This window comes from Herpailurus yagouaroundi, unplaced genomic scaffold, assembly GCF_014898765.1.
Source record: "Herpailurus yagouaroundi ecotype Mexico unplaced genomic scaffold, PumYag 185, whole genome shotgun sequence".
In the NCBI taxonomy this organism is placed as follows: domain Eukaryota; kingdom Metazoa; phylum Chordata; class Mammalia; order Carnivora; family Felidae; genus Herpailurus; species Herpailurus yagouaroundi.
In genome coordinates, this window is record NW_024412416.1 from 5109380 (window position 1) to 5128644 (window position 19265).

Genomic DNA, 19265 nt, shown 5'->3' on the forward strand with positions numbered 1-19265 from the left:
TTCTCTTCTCTTCTCTTCTCTTCTCTTCTCTTCTCTTCTCTTCTCTTCTCTTCTCTTCTCTTAATATTTTAAGTAATCTCCACACCCAACATGGGGCTTGAACTCACGGTCCCAAGAACAAGAGTCGCAGACTGAGCCTTCCAGGTGCCCCTATGGTGTAGGTTAATAGGGAGGTGGAGATAGGAGTAGATTGGTGTGATGAAAGCAGGGTACAGTGTCGTGATTCTAAAATAGTTGATGGCATCTGCCAATGCATCAGACTTTCCTGCAAGTGTTTTGGAGGCTTTAGTTTTTTTATTTACATGTATGTTTTTGTTTACAGGATGTGGTTTCCCACAGTAAAAAACTTACTAAAAAAAATAAAGAACAGTTATCTGATATGATGATGCTAAATAAGCAGAAAGGAGGTCTCAAGGCTTTGAGCAAGGAGAAGAGAGAGAAACTGGAAGCTTATCAACATCTGTTTTATTTATTACAGGTGAGTGGTTCCTGGAGTTGGTATTGTAGGCTTTGGCTTACTTTCCCACAAGAAAACCTTAGCCATAAATCTCAGAGTATTTCTCATTTCTACTGAGGGGTGAGGAAAAGGCTGTCTTCTTTGTTCCTTATGCACACTCTAAATCTTTAAGTTTAAAAGAACATGAATATTTGTGTCAGCCTTTATATTATCTAGAGATTACTTATCTCTTGGTTTTATTTCAGACCAACCCCACCTATTTGGCGAAGCTGATCTTTCAGATGCCCCAGAATAAGTCCACCAAGTTCATGGACTCTGTAATCTTCACCCTGTACAACTATGCGTCCAACCAGCGAGAGGAGTACCTGCTCTTACGGCTCTTTAAGACAGCCCTCCAGGAGGAGATCAAGTATGCACAGACTGCTGCTGGGCATGGAACCCTGTCCCACTGCCATCCACACTCATACTTTGGGATTCAGGCCTCCCCGTACCTTTGCTTTGAACTCAGTTAACATTATGATCTGTGTGAAATACTCCAGAGAAGCTCCCCCCGACTCCCCCTTTTTTTTAAAGTTTATTTTGAGAAAGAAAGAGTGTGAGCAGAAGGGCAGAGAGAGAGAGGGAGAGAGGATCCCAAGCAGGCTCCGCGCTGTCAGCACACAGCCTGATGTAGAGTTTCAACTCACAAACCATGAGATCATGACCTGAATGACCGAAACCAAGAGTAAGAGGCAGATGCTTAACCAACAGAGCCACCCAGGCGCCTCGAGAAGGTTCTACTTTTTAAGTCACTAATATAAAGTGTTGCTGCTTTGAGGAAGTGGTAGAATAAGAGATTTGCTAAAGCGATTTTAGGAAGATTCTATATTAAAAAAATTTTTTTTAATGTTTATTTTTGAGAGAGAGAGAGAAACAGTGCAAGTGGGGAAGGGGCAGATGGAGAGGGAGACACAGAATCCCACGTAGGCTCCAGGCTCTGAGTTGTCAGCATGGAGCCCAACGTGGGGCTCAATCCCATGAACCATGAGATCATGACCTGAGCCGAAGTTGGATGCTCAACCGACTGAGCCACCTGGGCACCCCGGATGATTTTATATTAAGATATGATTTTTTTTTTTTTTTAATTTTTTTTTAACGTTTTTTATTTATTTTTGAGACAGAGCATGAACAAGGGAGGGGCAGAGAGAGAGGGAGACACAGAATCTGAAACAGGCTCCAGGCTCTGAGCTGTCAGCACAGAGCCCGATGTGGAGCTCGAACTCACGGACCGTGAGATCATGACCTGAGCCGAAGTCGGACGCTTAACCGACCAAGCCACCCAGGCGCCCCAAGATATGATTTTTTAAAAGCTGATCCGAACATGAAGATTTCACATTTTTATCTAAAAAAGTACCCGTTCATGTTCCCATGATTGAGTTTGCAAGCAGCAGGCTGTCCTGGGTTTAGGTCAGTGTCAGTAAATGTTTCTAGAGAAAGAGCATATACCTCTTTCCTTCCAACTATTTCTTTTTCTAGGAGATGGGGTCTCTAAGTAGGAACTCGATCTTTACATTGATAAAGTCTGTGATTATTTTAAAATGAATTTGTATTTGATGTTTTATAGGTCAAAAGTAGATCAGATTCAGGAGATCGTGACAGGAAATCCTACAGTTATTAAGATGGTTGTGAGTTTCAACAGAGGTGCCCGGGGCCAGAACGCCCTACGACAGATCTTGGCCCCTGTTGTGAAGGAGATTATGGATGACAAATCTCTCAACATCAAAACTGACCCTGTGGATATATACAAATCTTGGGTTAATCAGATGGAGTCTCAGACAGGAGAGGCAAGGTATGGTAACCATAACACCTTTTTCTTTTGTTTCCATTATTTTGTTTTTTTAGGCAGCTAACTTTTGATTTATAAACTGATAATTATTCAAGTAGTTTTTCCCTAGAAACTTCTTAAAATGTTGACCTTATAATTGATTCACTTATTTGGCAAATATTTACTGAGTGCTTGCTATGTGCCAGGCACTGTGTTAGACATACACACAATAATGGATGAAACAGGCAAGCTCTCTGCCCTCTGTTCATTGTTATTGTGTGGGAGAGACAGGTACATAGAAATGAAATCACAAATTGAGAGTTTTACATTACATTCAACTATAATGGAGGGTACAGGACAGAGCTAACTTGGGTAGAGTGGTTGGGGAAAGCCTCTCTGAGAAGGTGAAATTTTACTTAGCTCAGGCCTAAAGGTTAAGATCATGTCAGTCTTGCCGAGAGCTGGCTGCAGAGTATTCACGTCTGAACGCTCTGAGGTGGAAGGAGCTTGAGGGTCTGGGACTAGAGATGCAGTCAGATGGGACGCCTTATCTGAGGGAGATCAGTGGGTCTGGTTAAAGTGGGGAGCTTGGCATGGGGCTGCCTTGGAGTACTGGGAGTGGGCTGGACTAGCTATGTCAACGTAACTCAGGGGACTTCTCTGCTGGGGCAGTCGTTTGACCACCAACAGCAATGCCTCCAAAGAAAGGTGTGCCAGTAGAATGTGGGTAATGCTGGAAAAGTACAGTTCAGAGAGGCAGCATGTTTCTGGTTTTATCTGGTTTGGGTGAGCAGTTTGGTCCAGGGTGCTTCTTCCTGGTGGTCGTGGAGTCAGGTTAGATCGTGTGCAAAGATCTCTGGAGCTTAGGAGTGGCTGTCTGTATCCTCGCTATCGGGAGTGTGGTCTGTGGACCAGAAACCGGAAAGCACCTATGGCTCTCTCTCAGCACACTGTTTAGTTCAGCCGGTGTTGTTCCTAGCCAGACTTCCTCAGTGAGAGGAGCAGTGTGTCGATTATATCCTGGCCCAGGCTCCTTCCCTTCTTGGACTGATTTGTACACTGGCACCAGCTCGCACTTTGAATGGTGCTGCTCGGTATGCCACTACTTTCCGGGGACCTGGCCCCCAGGCAGAGAGGAAGGTGCACTCTGGATAGAGAACTGAACGCTTTGCTGACTCCGAGAAAGGGCTTATCCCCTATTGGGATCATTTGGCACCTGATCTGTGTCTCAGTACTGTGCCAGTCTGTCACCAGGAGGCAAGTTACTGCTGGGTGTGATGAAAAGTCCATTTGTGTTTGGCCCTGTGCACCTGAGGCTCAAATCTTGGAATGTGGTTGGCCGACCATAGGACTGGACTGGGAAGCTTTGCCTGCCGCTCGGGCCACCCCTAGAGGACAGGCCACCCCTAGAGGACAGCCCCGTGGACACTGGCTTGGGGGTACTGAGCTACCCCTTCTCACAGTGCAGGAGGCAGTCCATTTCAGGTCAGAGCTCCACGAGGCATGTCTGAGGGTTTTTCCCTTGTGAGTACCTGGGAGAAACTGGTGTCTTATTTTGTTTTTCCAAAAATGGAAATTGATTTCAACATACTTTTGTGCTGCTGCTAACTGGGGGGTATAAAGGTGCAGTGGGAGCCCGTCCTGTCTGCAGGTCTCATGGATCCTTGAGCTTCGGCCAAATATGTAGCAGGCTGGGACCTTGCCCCTCTTGGGAGTGTTCGCCTTTGAAATCTCAGAAATTTAATTATTCTCTTCTCTACCCACACTCATTGTGTTGAGCACCTTTATTCCATTTGCTCATTACTACGTTTTATAAATGTCATCTGCACATAAAGTTACAAATTTTACGGATATAAAAGATGTATAGAACATATAATTTACAAATAATAAAACCTACGATACTCATATAAATTCCACATAGCCAGTTGTTTCAAACACAATGTTTTTTATTGATTTTTGCTCAATTCTTTTGTTGGTAGTCTATTTGTATTTGTAATTCAGCCACAATTTGACAAATGGTGTTGTATCCCTATATGCTTGTATCTGTTTGTTATTGCTCCTGTGACAAATTCCTACAAACTTAGTGGCTTAAAATGACAGAAATGTATTCATTCCCTAGTGGTTCTGAAGACCAGAAATCCAAAATCCGTATCTGTGGGCTGAAAGCAGGGTGTCGGCAGGGGTGTGCTCCCCCTGGCCGCTCTGGTGGGAAATCCATTTCCTGTCTCTTCAGTTTCCAGTGGCTGTTGCCATCCTTGACTTGTGGCCGGACGGATCGCTGTGGTCTACCCCTGCGGTCACGTGGCCTCCTCTTCTGTGTGTACCAAATCTGCCCCTGCCTCTCTCTTGTTAGGACACTTGGGATTGGATATAGACCACCCATATAATCCAGGACAATCATTACTACCCTTTGACCTCACTGACGGCACCGGGACCTTGACTCCCACATTTCATTCTTTTGTCTTTCAGCCCCTCCTGTCCTTCCCAGTTAAGCCTAGCACGCCTATTTTCCTGCCGCTTTGTTCGGACTCGGTGCCCTCCCCTGAGGGATCTTGTCAGCTCCTCAGGCTCTAGTTCCTATATGTAACTGTCACTTCCTTCACCAGTACCTAGGACGTCACCAGGTGCCACTGGTTGTGTCTCCCTAGTATCTCTCATATCTGTTCCCTTGGTCTGCACTGCTGCCTTCTTGCTCATGACCTCATGATTTCTTGATCGGGCTGTGGCACTAACCCATCTCTTTCATCAGTGGCTGTCCATCTTTAATTCATTCTTCACGGTGGGTCAGAGAAATCTTCCTCAAATTCAGATCGCCTGTCTTTCAATGGCCCTCGGTGACTTCTAGGAAAGTGCAGACCTCTTAGTGTTACGTATATTATGTACAGTGCCCTCCACAACCTGGACTCTCTTCACCTGCTCACTTCTCCTTCTCTTCCTTTGCTTTGCATTTGGTCTTCTTTCCTGGAAGACAAGTTTTTCTCCCATTTTCCTGAGTTCAGGTGTCCCTTCCTGTTGTTGTGTGTCTCCCACCAAACTAAGAGACTTGGGAAGCTGTCGTGTCTCATACCCTTTTTTTTTTTTTTTTTTTTTACCCTAAGGGCATATCAGAGTGCATGGCACATAGTTCTAGACACTCAGTTCACGGCTAGGACCTGGGTTCAAATTCTGGCCCCACTATTTATCAGCTCTATGAGCATGAGCAGCTTCACCTGATCTCTCTGGGTCTATGAAAGACACAGTCCTGCCTCAGGCTGTTCCTGGCTGTTGGTCTAACGCATTTGGGGATGATTTTTGCTTTCCTAGCAAACTACCCTATGATGTGACCCCTGAGCAGGCTTTGGCTCACGAAGAGGTCAAGACACGGCTAGACAACTCCATCAGGAACATGCGGGCGGTGACGGACAAGTTCCTCTCAGCCATCATTAGCTCTGTGGACAAAATCCCGTGAGTGCCATCAGTTCTGACCCACATAGGTCCTGTGTTACTGCCCTTCTGCTCCCCAGCTGCTCTCATTAAGTTTTGTCCATCCCACAGTTACGGCATGCGCTTCATTGCCAAGGTGCTGAAGGACTCGTTACATGAGAAGTTCCCAGATGCCGGTGAGGATGAGCTGCTGAAGGTAAGAATCTGAACGCTGGCACCGTCCTTGCCCGTTCAGGAGCCCTTTGAGGTAAAAGTTAGAAAACAAGGCCCAACCTTAGACCTTCAGGAAGTGCGCGAGCATAGTTTCTGGCAATAGCTTGCCATCGGTTGTGAGCTCTTGAAAGTAATTGTAAATAGTAAATGATACCTCTCTCGGTACCTGTAGAGTTGCTTTATTGTTTGGCACATAGACCCCAAACAAGTAGACAAGGTGGATTTTCCTGTCTTCAGATCAATTTCTCCAAGTCCTGTCTTTTCGCTGAAGAGTTGCTCCCTCTGCTGGTAGCTAGGTGAATGGCAGCAAGCACCATGGTTTCTGCTAAGGCTGTTACTGATAACTCTTTCTTACTTGGCTGTGCTCCTCCTTCCCCACCTCCCCCCACCTTAATCTGAATGCTTTTTTCTCCTCTCTCCTAGTTCTGTGCTTTCCTACAGTGAGGCCTCGATTCTAGACTTTCTATTCAGGTGAATTAAAATTTTTTTTTCTTTGAATGAAACTCCAGGGGAAGTGCTGTGACTGTCCTTGAATCCTTCTGTGGAGGAGATGTGTGTTGAATGACTTTAATTTCAGAGGCATGAACTTGTCCACCATTGAAGTCTGCAGCATGAGGCTGATGGGGTTGGGCAGACTGCACTGTGCTCACTGGGTCGTTAGCTACGTCTGTCAGTTTCTCTGAACGAAAGCCCGTCTACGTGAAAATAAGCAGTAGTGCACGTGGGTGACAGCAACCTGTTTGCTGCCATGATATGTGAACAAAGGATATCCTAAATCCCTTAGCAATAGACTTTAAGTCTGTCGTTTTTACCTTCTGAGTCTGCTCTTTCGTTGTAGTGATTGTCAGCTCTGTCCTTATTTCCTTTTTCTCTGCATCCAACCAAGGGATGTTCGGTTGTTTTAGGTTCAGACCTTGAAAGAAAGTGTGTGTGCGTGCATGCGTGTGTGTGTGTGTGCATGGTGTTTATTTTTCCTTACAGGACTGCCTTTTCTGGTTTTCTTTGCTAGCAAAGTCATTTGTGCCTTACTGGGTGGAGTGGTTTTTAACAGCCGTCTTTCTTCTTCGTCTGTTCCCAGATTATTGGTAACTTGCTTTACTATCGATACATGAATCCAGCCATTGTTGCTCCTGATGCCTTTGACATCATTGACCTGTCGGCAGGAGGCCAGCTTACCACAGACCAACGCCGGAACCTTGGCTCCATTGCAAAGATGCTCCAGCACGCGGCGTCCAATAAGATGTTTCTGGGAGATAATGCTCACTTAAGCATCATTAATGAGTATCTCTCCCAGTCCTACCAGAAATTCAGGTAGGGGGAAAGGAACAGGGTACTTGAAAGGTCCCGTGGGCATGTTTCTCTCTGTGAGTGTCCGGACAAGATTAAATACCAGAACTTAGCTTCCCTGGGACTCTGCCATATCGAGGGATACATGTTTGATGTGCTCGGAGCACTTGGAGGTGATGAAGAGGGTTTTGAGCCGTTAAAATGTATTCTGCTGACATAGACTGCACTTAACATAAAAGCAGTAAATCCTCATTTGGCATGGGTTACTTTGCACTCAGAGAAGAATCGGAGAGTGCCTTTAATATTTATAAGTTAAACAGCCAGTTGTGAGTTCAGGGCATCATCTCAGAGAGAAAGCTGGTTTGCCTCACAGCTTGGGTGTTTTCAAACTGCTTTAAATTATGGTTGAGCGGTTCTTGTGGGTGGAATTAAATTGGGTGGAGGGAGAAGTTGTTAAAACCACCCGCCCCAAGGCTGTGAAGCGGAGTGGACGTGTGCAAGCTTCTCTACAGTCCTCGGCCTTGACTGGCTTCTCTTTGAACTCGTCGTTGTAAAGGTTTGTGGGATGTCCTCTCGCCAGCTTCTCACGTATGCGTCACTCGGGGGTCTGCCTCTCGCGTTTATTTTCAGACGGTTTTTCCAAACTGCTTGTGATGTCCCAGAGCTTCAGGATAAGTTTAATGTGGATGAATATTCTGATTTAGTCACCGTCACCAAACCAGTGATCTACATTTCCATTGGTGAAATCATCAACACCCACACTGTAAGTATTTTTTCTTTAATTACTTAATTTCATCGCTCTGTCCTTAATTTTAATTGTCTTCCCTAGATGCTGCTTACCATCTCTGGAGAGCCAGATAACTCACCTTCCTTTGATCTTACTGACTTCACATCTTCCTTGTTTCTCTTTTCTTTGCATACTAACTGTATCTACTGAGTGTCTCAAAGTGGCCCCAGGCCCCCTGCGTCAGAGTCATCTGGGCTGATGGTCACAAATGGAGTTCCTGGTCCCCACCGCAGGCCTGCTGAAGCAGTCCCCACGGGTGGGCTCCAGAGTCTCCATTGTGAGCGCCGATCTAGGGACTTGATAAAAAACTGTGTTCACTGTTCCTTTGGTTTATCCTGGCCCTCTGTGTTATTTTTCTAACATTTAAAATATCCACTTTTTCCTCTGCGTCCCTTAGGTGCTCCTTTTATTCCCCCCAGATTTTTATAATTCATTCCTTTCCCCATTGAGGGTGTATAGAACAGGAAATGAGAAAATACATAAAATGTAAAGGAAATTTCAGGTGATATCCCTGGGGCATCCCCGAGGGTGATAGCATCTTGAAGGCTTTGCTTGAGTGTCTGTGAGATGATGACAACATTGATCTGATGCACTTTTCTCTGAATTAAGAGATACTGTCTGCTGGACACATTAAGAGTGTGAATGGGAGTCACTTGCACTGGCTGTACGGTACATTGATGCCTTTGGATATTAAAGTCGATGGGGTTTGTTACTCTCTTCCTGTGCAGGGTACATTTAAGTCCCTTCTATCCACAAGGTTGAGTGCCAGTATTTCCTTTCCATTCATTATCCATAAGTCATTCAGCAGAGGCCCGTGTGATGCTTTATATGTTATAGTTTACTTGGGTTAGTTTGCTGAGGATTGGCCTGTCAGTTCTTTGAATGTGGGAGCTTTGTTATCTGACCCCTTCTGTGTTGTTTGGCATTGTTGGTGAGGCTGAGGGCTGAGGGGCTGATGTTGTAAATGGATTTGATTCCTGGGTGTTCCACACAGCTCCTGTTAGACCATCAGGACGCCATTGCTCCGGAGCACAACGACCCGATCCACGAGCTGCTGGATGACCTGGGCGAGGTGCCCACCATCGAGTCCCTGATAGGTAAAGCTCTGACCTAACTGCCCAGAAGGTGACAGGGAGGGTGATGGAGGAGTGCTGTAATTGCCACCTTGTCCGTTTCTGTACTGTTCCTGCTCCGAATGTACATTCAGGAAGAAAACAGATATGATCAATCCCTGTCTTTGAGGAACTGAAGTCTAGTGGAAGAGAGAATTTTAAATGTATATATTATACACATAATCCTATAATTATAAGTCCTATAAAGGAAATGAGCAGAATATTTTGAGAGGGAATTACCATAATATAATTACTGAAATGAGGGGCGCCTGGGTGGCTCAGTCGGTTAAGCCTCTGACTTTGGCTCAGGTCATGATCTCGCGGTTTGCGGGTTCAGGCCCCACATCGGGCCCTGTGCTGACGGCTCAGAGCCTGGAGGCTCCTTCGGATTCTGTGTCTCCCTCTCTCTGCCCCTCCCCCCTCACTCTCTGTCTCTCTCTCCTTCAAAAATAAATAAACATAAAAAAAAATTTTTTTTTTTAAATAATAATTACTGAAACGATTTGTCAAATATTTTTGAAATTATTTTATTAGGGATCCTTTGCTTTTATCATTTGGCATACATTTCCTTTTATTTTTCAAAGGTATCCTTGCCACAGTGTACGTGTTGGCTTATTCAAGTATCTTCTGAGACCCACATTCTCTTTTCTTTGTATTCATGTCTCCTCTCCACTATCTCCTCCTTTGTTATACTGATCCTCTCTACTCCCCCCAAAACCACAGGAGAGAGCGCTGGCAATTTAAATGACCCCAATAAGGAGGTGCTGGCCAAGACAGAAGTGTCTCTTACACTGACCAACAAGTTTGATGTGCCTGGGGATGAGAATGCAGAAATGGATGCTCGGACTATCCTGCTGAAGTGAGTATTGGAAGTGGGAAGAATGAGGTAAATATAGTGTGGTGATCCCTTGACCTTGCCCTTGCCCTGGTGAACATGTCTGCTTGCTCATACCGGAAACCATCGTCTTGGCCTTTTAAGCCTGTCGTAATTCTGGTCACTTTATCTATTATACATGGCACAGGACTTACCTGTCTCATTTCCTCAGTAGTAAGACGCTGAAGTGAAATTTATACCTTCAAAATCCTGGCCCTGGTACCCACGCCATCATTGTCACGTAGATAAGCCTGAGGCCTCGGGTGCCTTGTGTTCACGGCGGCCCAGCGGGACCTGTCTGAGGTGGTGTGTGTGCTGCTGCTGCTGCTTAGGGCCGTTGGAGAGGAAGTAGGACATTTGGTGACGTTTCATCCCTTCCCCCGTCTCCTTTCAGCACGAAACGTTTAATTGTGGACGTCATCCGGTTCCAGCCAGGCGAGACCTTGACTGAAATCCTAGAAACCCCAGCCACCACCGAACAGGTAAAACTTAGGGGTTTCACATATGACGACAAGGCACACAGATGCTCCCGTGACGGGTGCATGCCAGGGTTGAGGAGGGGGGGAGCCAGGGGCTGGCAACGCGGGGCTGGACTGGAGGGCCGTGGTGGTGTGGGCCTGCTCAGAAAGTCGTTGGCTCCTAAACTGGCACGCAGATGCTCTGAGGGCATAAGGCTCGTGGCATGTATGTGTGGCCTTGTGTGTGGCTTTGTGTTTTAATTTAACTGAGGCTGAGTCAGTGAGTCTGCCTAGTAATCAAGTGAATATTACATCCTTAGAATTTTGTTAAGTGCCTTAGATAAAGTACAGAATGTGGTTCTTAAACTCAGTGAACTCATGATCTACTTGGGGAAATGTGGTGTATATACCTGAAATAATTAGAAAACTATTAAAAATTGACTGTGCTGTTGGCTATAAAAATGGCAGAAATTGAGGAAAGTGGCCAGTGAGGAGCAAGCCGTGAGGAAGAAGTGGAACTGGAGCCACACTTGGGAGGCGTGGATAGGATCTGGGTGTGCACGTAAGAGAAGAGGCATCTTGGGCCAGGGAGTCCACACAAACAGAGGCATGACGTGACCTGATGGACAGGATGGGACCAGACCGACTTATCTAGAATGCAGGTGTGGGTGAGGGTGAGTGGTGAGGAGTAAGACATGAGAACAAACTGTGTAGAGCCCGTGTTTGTCACTGGAGAGACACGGAGAGCTTTTGTCACTCTGGGACCATTTGATACTGATCACTTAAGCAGTGCTAGCCAAGCAAACAGGACTTGAGTAATCTAGGTCCGGGATGGACTCCCAGGCCCACGTGGTTGGGGGGGGTTGGGGTGGGGGCGGATGGCTCGGCATCGGGAGGGGATGATGGGGCACTTCGTGTTTAAGACCCCTCTTTTGTGTTTGTAAGATGCGACAAGTCAAGCCATTTGTTTCAAATTTTGAGCATATGAATTCTTTTTGATAAACGACAGTTTACTCAGAAGCCCAAATATTAAGTAGGAAAAATTGGAGCTACTCAGCACCAGGAATAGGGCTGGGGCTCTGGGTTCCTGCGGGAATCCCTTAAAGCTGCACATAGGACTGTTTGAAAACCATTGTTTTTAATGAAGTCTCAGCTTTTTGATGCTGTGATTGATTACTGACTAGCTGTGTGTGAGGGGCAATAAAGAATCCTAACCAACACCTGCACCTTGTTTAACCTGGAAGGAAGTTTCAAGTAGGGAAGGTGGAACCAGCCTTCAATGAGAGCCTACTGGTAGTTTGGTGGTTTCACCTGGGTTCTTTCATTTACTCCTCCCACTGTCCCTGTGAGGTCAGTCTTTTCGTCCTTATCTTACAGAAGAGGCTAAGACCCTTGAGGTCACATAACTTGTCCAAGATTGTCTGCTTGTGGTGGCGGAACCAGTTTGGATCAGGTTCTTTCTGACGCCAGGGTTTATGTTCTTCACGTTGTGTGATGCGGGGTGGTCTTGACATTAGCAAAAAAGGGCATACCCGGAGAGGGGATCGCTCCAGTTTGGGAGGAATTACAAGCCATTCCAAATGTGAGCATCCTGGCACAAACAGTTCAAAATGCAGCACCAGAACCTTAGCCACAAAGATGTGGGATCCGTAGCATAGGGACGATCACTCAAGTATTGAGAATGAACAGTCACAGAGAAACTACCAGGGGTCACTTAGAGGTACCAAACTTGTGCCCGGGGCAAGGAGAGAACGTGGAGGGTACAAGCAAGGTGATAGCTAAGAAAAGGCACTGGATTCGGAGGAGGGGTGGCGAATTGGCCATGAGGGCAGAGCTGTAGAGCCACACTGCAAGGAGCTAGAGAAGGAGGAAGACACCAAAAGAATGGGCCAGCGGTGTGAGCCATGTCAGGCAGGTACGTAATGGGCAAACGCTGAATGTCAACTGGGAAAGAAGAATCATCGGAAGGACTGCTCCAGATACTGGCATTCGTAGCATGCTTGAAAGCGAAAGGAAGCCTTCAGCATGATCCAGCCTGGACAAGGTGGCAAAAAGAGTCGGCAAGAATTTACCAAACGCTGGTGTTGCATGGGTGTGTTTTTAACATTCACCAATGAATGAAGCTGTGTTTCAAGTCAAATTCAATGGCTCCCATGTCTCAAAATGTGATAGGAAAAAAACGAGGGATCTTGTAGCCACTTGGAGCCCAATCTCCTAACCATATGTGAGAATCCAGGGAAGAAGCGCTACGAGACCGTGTGACTTCATCAACACGATCTCTTCTAGGTGTGCTCTGTGCAGGTTCTCTGTCAGTTGTCAGAGGACAAGTTTGTTCCCTCCGTTTCCAGAATGGAGTTTCAGGGCTATGTAAATTCAGGTGTGGATATGCTGTATAAATTCAGGTTTGGGATTAGTGTGGTAAACATGCCAGCAACTTCTTTTTCTTCTCTGTATCTGTAGGAAGCAGAACATCAGAGGGCCATGCAGAGACGCGCTATTCGTGATGCCAAGACTCCTGACAAGATGAAAAAGTCACAGTTTGTAAAGGAAGACAGCAACCTCACTCTTCAGGAGAAGAAGGAGAAGATCCAGTCAGGTTTGAAGAAGCTAACAGAGCTTGGGACGGTGGACCCGAAGAACAGATATCAGGAGCTGATCAACGACATTGCCAGGGTACTGCTTGTGGAGGCAGTGATGGGCTGGCGGTGGACAAAGCTGACTCGGGAGCTTGTGAAGAGACAGCAGGTGTTCAGATGACAATATGCCTTCAGGGCACAGGCAGATTAGTGTCCTCTCCACTGGGGAATTGGTTCTGAGTTTCCCAACATGAGGACCTTGCTGCCCTTTGATGATTTACTCCATGGCCTAAATCAAAAGGGAGAAGGCCCTAACTAGAGCTGCCTGTGTGTTAATTTGTCTTTGGCCTTAAAGAATTCCTCCAGATCTTTTTAATGATTACTATGAAATATAAATTCACATCACGTTGGTCATGCAATTCTTGATTTGTGTGAATCTTCACAAGTAAGGGGCTCTGGTGTAGGCTGAGAGCGTAGGTGTTTGCTGCTGGTAGAAATACCATGCACATCGGGGAGCTTGATCATTGACACGGTAAAATTATCTTTTCTTCCCTCTCCTGCCAACATACTTAAGAGGTTTAAGTCAGCTTCACAGGTAAATTCTAAGAATGTGGAAGTCTGTAAAAGTAACACATCTCCCAGGCGCCTGGGTGGCTCAGTCGGTAAAGTGTCCAACTCTTGATTTCACCTCAGGTCATGATCTCGCAGTTCGTGAGTTCGAGCCTCGCATTGGGCTCTGTGCTAACAGTGAGGAGTCTGGTTAGGATTTTCTCTTTTCCTCTCGCTCTCTGCCCCTCCCCTGCTCATACACACATGGACATTCTCTCCCTCTCTCTCTCAAAATAAACTTAAAAAAAAAAAAGTAACACGTTTCCATACCTCTAGGTACGGGAGAAAAAAATTGACGGGATCTGAATTTCTTTACTAATTTTTGAACTTCAGTTGTTTCCTGTTAAAGTGTGGTCATGCAAAGTGGGGTTAAGCACTAGTGTGTATGACTCAAGAAGAATACGATACTGATCATTATTGTCCTAACTTTAACAACTGTGTCTTAGGATATTCGGAACCAGCGGAGGTATCGACAGAGGAGGAAGGCCGAGCTGGTGAAATTACAGCAAACATACGCTGCCCTGAACTCGAAGGCCACTTTCTATGGAGAGCAGGTGGATTACTACAAAAGCTATATCAAAACCTGCTTGGATAACTTGGCCAGCAAGGGCAAGTGAGTATGTTTTGTAAAGAATCAACGTCAGTGGGGAAGGAAGGAGAGGCAGCTCGAGTGACCTTGGAAGTTTTTACTTGAAAACACGCTGGGTCTATTTATTGCTCTCATTCTTTTATCTTGTTTCTAATTGTTGGCATGATTTCCTAGATCCATTTGTTGTTGTGTGATGTAAATAAATAACGTAGGGGGTATTTCAAGGATGCTTACTTCTAAGCATCCCTTGTTCCAAAATATCTTCGTGGCCCTAGAAATGAAAGAATCATGGAAGGAGTTTAGTTACTGCTCCCCAAACCTGCATGTGCCTTCAGATCACTGAAGGAATATGATGGACATTTCGATCTTCTGGTCTCTCTCTACACCTCTTGGGGACAGGATCCCAGACTCCAGCTTTTTTCCCAGCTGCCAGGGAGAATCTGATGCAGCCTTCCTGGCGCGGCCACAGCCAGATCATGCCCATTTTATAGGCAGGGAAACTGAGAACCCAGAGGCGTGAGGTGGTAGTTGCAGGCTCTATCTGTAGGGTTGGTTTACTTTGTACTTCTCACTCTTCAGTGTAAGAATTTTCAAACCTAAGAAAGGTTGAGTGAACAGAACAGTAAACACACACCCTTCACCCAGATTGACCTGTTTTTAACATTTTGCCACACCAGCCTCCCTTCTCTGGCTTGCTTACTCTTCTCCCTGCCCTCTGGCTGTCTCTTTCTTTCCCTCCCTGGAAGACCGAGGTGAGGCAGGGCTGATGTGCTGGGGTGAAAATCAGACCCACCTGACCCAGCTTGCAAAGCTGGCTCTTGTGACCTTTGGACATGTCCCCATCGTTCTTCAAGCACTTACTGACTTTCTATTGTACAGTTGTAATTTCTATACGTGTTGTAGTTCCTTCCATAGCAGTTACTCCCTTTTATGCCGGTACCAGCGTTCCTGCCCATTTCTTGAGACCCTTCCTTTGGGAGTCCCAAATCCCTGGTTCTCATATAGATCTCTATTCTTCCCTCACTTACTTTTGAAAATCCCTTTTATCTTGATTGTCCCGATCAAGAAAAGGTCTTAAGGTCTATTTCTTTCTCCTTGTTCCCACTCCTCTGTATTTGCTACACTGGTTTAAAGTCTTTATAAAATTGCTTATTCTGAGATATGTTTATTTTTTCCCTGCACAGCTGAGGGCCTTACAGGGACTCCTTTGGGGTTCAGTACAGTTCCTTTAGGCTAGCGTTAGAGGGCTTCACACTTGTATGTACTGAGGTGTTGAGAGGAACCTAGACAGATGACACGGCCTGTCAAATTTACATGGGTTTTCAAATACAGTTAAATTAAAGGCCAAAGCAATTTAGTGATGTTTCCACTGTTTTGCAAAAATATTACTCAGGCTAATCCTAACACTTACTGGCCATTTTAGAATCCATATGTTACTTAGGCTAGTGTAGGGGAAGTCTGTTTTCTGGCCTCCATTCCATGAATTACCAACAGACTTGTAGTTACTGAGAGAAAGTGACGTGATGTGATTTTTTTGCAGGGTCTCCAAGAAGCCTGGGGAAATGAAAGGAAAGAAGAGTAAAAAGATTTCTCTGAAATACACAGCAGCCAGACTGCATGAAAAAGGAGTCCTTCTGGAAATTGAGGACCTGCAAGTGAACCAGTGAGTATTTTTTACTCTGTTCTGTATCTTGATTTTTGTCTCTACATTGATCACATCTGATTCCCTTTATTTCTGGATGGTTGTTTTCATATCTTCTATTTCCTTATATATCTATTTGGGTGCAGCATTCCCAATGCTCAGAGTTAATTTGTCTGTCAGAGAAGGGAAAGTGTTACTTCTCCTTTGTTGTGGAATATTTGCCCCAAGATATGTTTGCACCTACTTATGTTAGCCCCATCTTAATTTTTTTGCTCTTTACCTTTTTTCTTTTCTTTTTCTTTTAAATGTTTACTTATTCATTTTGGGAAGGGGGATCCCCATGGAGGCTCCGCACCGTCAGCACAGAGCCCGACGTGGGGCTGAATCCCATGAACTGTGAGATCACGCCCCGAGCCAAAATCAAGAACCCGATGCTTAACCAACAGTCCCCCAGACACCCCAATTTTTCCTCTTTAAAACAGGAAAACATTTTGTATTTCTCCTGTGTCTAAACCAAGAATAAATAAGAACAAGAAGAGGAGTTTACTTTATTCCACCTGAGGCTAGGAATCAGGGCCTTCCCCTCATTCTCCTTCCTGGGAAGGGCCAGCTCGCTTTGTACAAGGTTCCTGGATCTGGCCTGGCTGTCATTAGCAGGCATTTATGGAGTACCTGTTCAGTCAGCCCTGTGACCGTACATAGCTGAGCTTTCTGATTTTGTTTACACAAAACAGTTTGTGTAAACACAAAACAGTTTGTGTAAACACAAAACAACTTTGTTTAAAAAGAAAAATTTTTCTGATTCTAAGGTAATATGTATTCATTATTGAACTTCGGAAATTGCTAAAGCATAAAGAAAAAGAAAAAAAGCATTTATCATTTCACAAGCCAAAGATAGCCACTGAAGTAATTAGTGTATGTTCTGTGCCTCTGTTCACAGCAGATTATCTAACTTCCCACTTATTTATCTACCTATTATTTTTTTAACATATGTTGTGAAAATAGTCACATATCCAACTTTTTTCTCATTATATTTTGAGAAATTTTCACATTCTTTGAAAGCATCCTTTTTAATGGCCACACAATGTTTCATATTGTAGTTGAAATTTAACCATTCATCTGTACGACATTTAAGTTGATTTTACTTTTTACGTTATTACACTTGCGGTATGTCTTTCTTTATATGTAAATCTTTGGTTTTACCTCTAATTATTTTTTTTATCATAGATGTCTAAAAATGGAATTTCTGGTCAAAGTATTAAAATTATTAAGTTATGGGGCGCCTGGGTGGCGCAGTCGGTTAAGCATCCGACTTCAGCCAGGTCACGATCTCGCGGTCCGGGAGTTCGAGCCCCGCGTCGGGCTCTGGGCTGATGGCTCAGAGCCTGGAGCCTGTTTCCGATTCTGTGTCTCCCTCTCTCTCTGCCCCTCCCCCGTTCATGCTCTGTCTCTCTCTGTCCCAAAAATAAATAAAAAACGTTGAAAAAAAAATTAAAAAAAAAATAAAATTATTAAGTTATTATTATAAAAAGTACAAGACCTAAACTTTACCATTGTAACCGTTTTTAAGTGTGTAGTTCAGTAGTGTTAAGTATGTTCACGTTGCTGTACAACAGGTATCCAGAACCTTTTCATCTTACCAGACTGAGACTATACCCACTGGACAACAGCTCTCCATTTCCCCCTCCCCCAGCCCTGGACAACCACCCTTCTACTCCCTGTTTTCATGTATTCGACGCCTCCAGGCATCTCATATAAGCCATTGTCTTTTCGTAACTGGCTTGTTTCACTTAGCTCAGTGACCTCATGGTTCATCCATGTTGTGGCGTGTGACAGATTTCTTTTTAAGGGTGAATAAAATTCCACTGTACATATACGCACCGCATTCTGTTTATACGTCCGTCGGGGGACTTGTGGGCTGCTTCCACTTCTTGGCTACTGCGAACAATGCTGCTGTGAACATAGAAGTGTAAACGTCTCTTTGGGATCCTGCTCTCCATTCTTTTGAATCTATACCCCAAAGCAGGATTGCTGGATCACATGGTAGTTTTAAGTTTTTGAAGAACTGCCATACGATTTTCCATAGCAGATGAAAAAATTTATATATATATATATACACGTATGTATATATGTGTATCGCCAAAGAATCTGCAGTAGTGTCAGAAATGTATATGGAAGCGCTTACTTGCCTATTTCTTTGCCATTATTGAATAGTAATTTTCAATGTTTTTGAATTCAGTAGTTAAAAGATAGTATCTGGGGCGCCTGGGTGGCGCAGTCGGTTAAGCATCCGACTTCAGCCAGGTCACGATCTCGCGGTCCGGGAGTTCGAGCTCCGCATCGGGCTCTGGGCTGGTGGCTCAGAGCCTGGAGCCTGTTTCCGATTCTGTGTCTCCCTCTCTCTCTCTGCCCCTCCCCCGTTCATGCTCTGTCTCTCTCTGTCCCAAAAAGAAATAAACGTTGAAAAAAAATTAAAAAAAAAAAATAATAAATAAAAAATAAAAGATAGTATCTGATTTTATTTTATTTTTTAATTTTTTAAAACATTTATTTTTGAGAGAGAGAGAGAGCATGAGTAGGGGAGGGACAGAGAGACAGACAGATGGACAGATTCCAAAGCAGGCTCCAGGCTCTAAGCTGTCAGCACATAGCCTTGCGGGGCTCGAACCCACGAACCATGAGATCATAACCTGAGCCGAAGTCGGACGTTTAACCGACTGAACCACCCAGATGCCCGATTTTAATTTTTTAAAGAGAGCTTTTTTTGAGAGAGAGAGAGCGTGTGTGCAAGCAGGGAAGAGGCAGAGAGACAGACAGACAGACAGACACACTCCTAAGCAGCCTCCATGCCTAGCAGAGCCCAACTTGGGGCTGGATCCCACAACCCTGGGATCATGACCTGAGCTGAAATCAAGAGTTGGACGCTCAATTGACTGAGTCACCAGGCACCCCTAGTACTCATTTTTAAAACTTGACATTTCTGGGGCGCCTGGGTGGCGCAGTCGGTTAAGCGTCCGACTTCAGCCAGGTCACGATCTCGCGGTCCATGAGTTCGAGCCCCGCGTCGGGCTCTGGGCTGATGGCTCAGAGCCTGGAGCCTGTTTCTGATTCTGTGTCTCCCTCTCTCTCTGCCCCTCCCCCGTTCATGCTCTGTCTCTGCCTATCCCAAAAATAAATAAACGTTGAAAAAAAAAAATTAAAAACAAAAAACAAAAAACTTGACATTTCTTAGAGTCTAGTTGAGTGTGTGTGTGTGTGTGTGTGTGTGTGTGTGTGTGTGTGTGTGTGTGTGAATCGTGGCTTATTTGTATTTTCTCTGGTCGCTTTTCAGTTGGGGACCTTGGTGTTTTTGAGGTTTTTTTATGTGAGTACTTTATGCACCTTTCAAGTTTGTCTCACATTTATTGTCTTTTCTCTTCTTTTTGTCATTATTT

General features: G+C 45.0%; 1 protein-coding gene across 1 annotated transcript in view; it reads left to right on the forward strand.

The window, feature by feature from the left end:
* IQGAP1 (IQ motif containing GTPase activating protein 1) overlaps positions 1–19265 on the forward strand; it is a 108887-nt gene that overhangs the window by 84367 nt on the left and 5255 nt on the right. The window contains exons 24-36 of the mRNA XM_040493586.1: positions 323–478; positions 703–866; positions 2061–2285; positions 5565–5705; positions 5796–5880; positions 6976–7208; positions 7815–7947; positions 8966–9068; positions 9807–9942; positions 10352–10439; positions 12876–13088; positions 14047–14213; positions 15730–15852. Coding sequence (XP_040349520.1) covers positions 323–478; positions 703–866; positions 2061–2285; positions 5565–5705; positions 5796–5880; positions 6976–7208; positions 7815–7947; positions 8966–9068; positions 9807–9942; positions 10352–10439; positions 12876–13088; positions 14047–14213; positions 15730–15852 — 1967 coding nt within the window. The remainder of the gene's footprint in view (positions 1–322; positions 479–702; positions 867–2060; positions 2286–5564; positions 5706–5795; positions 5881–6975; positions 7209–7814; positions 7948–8965; positions 9069–9806; positions 9943–10351; positions 10440–12875; positions 13089–14046; positions 14214–15729; positions 15853–19265) is intronic.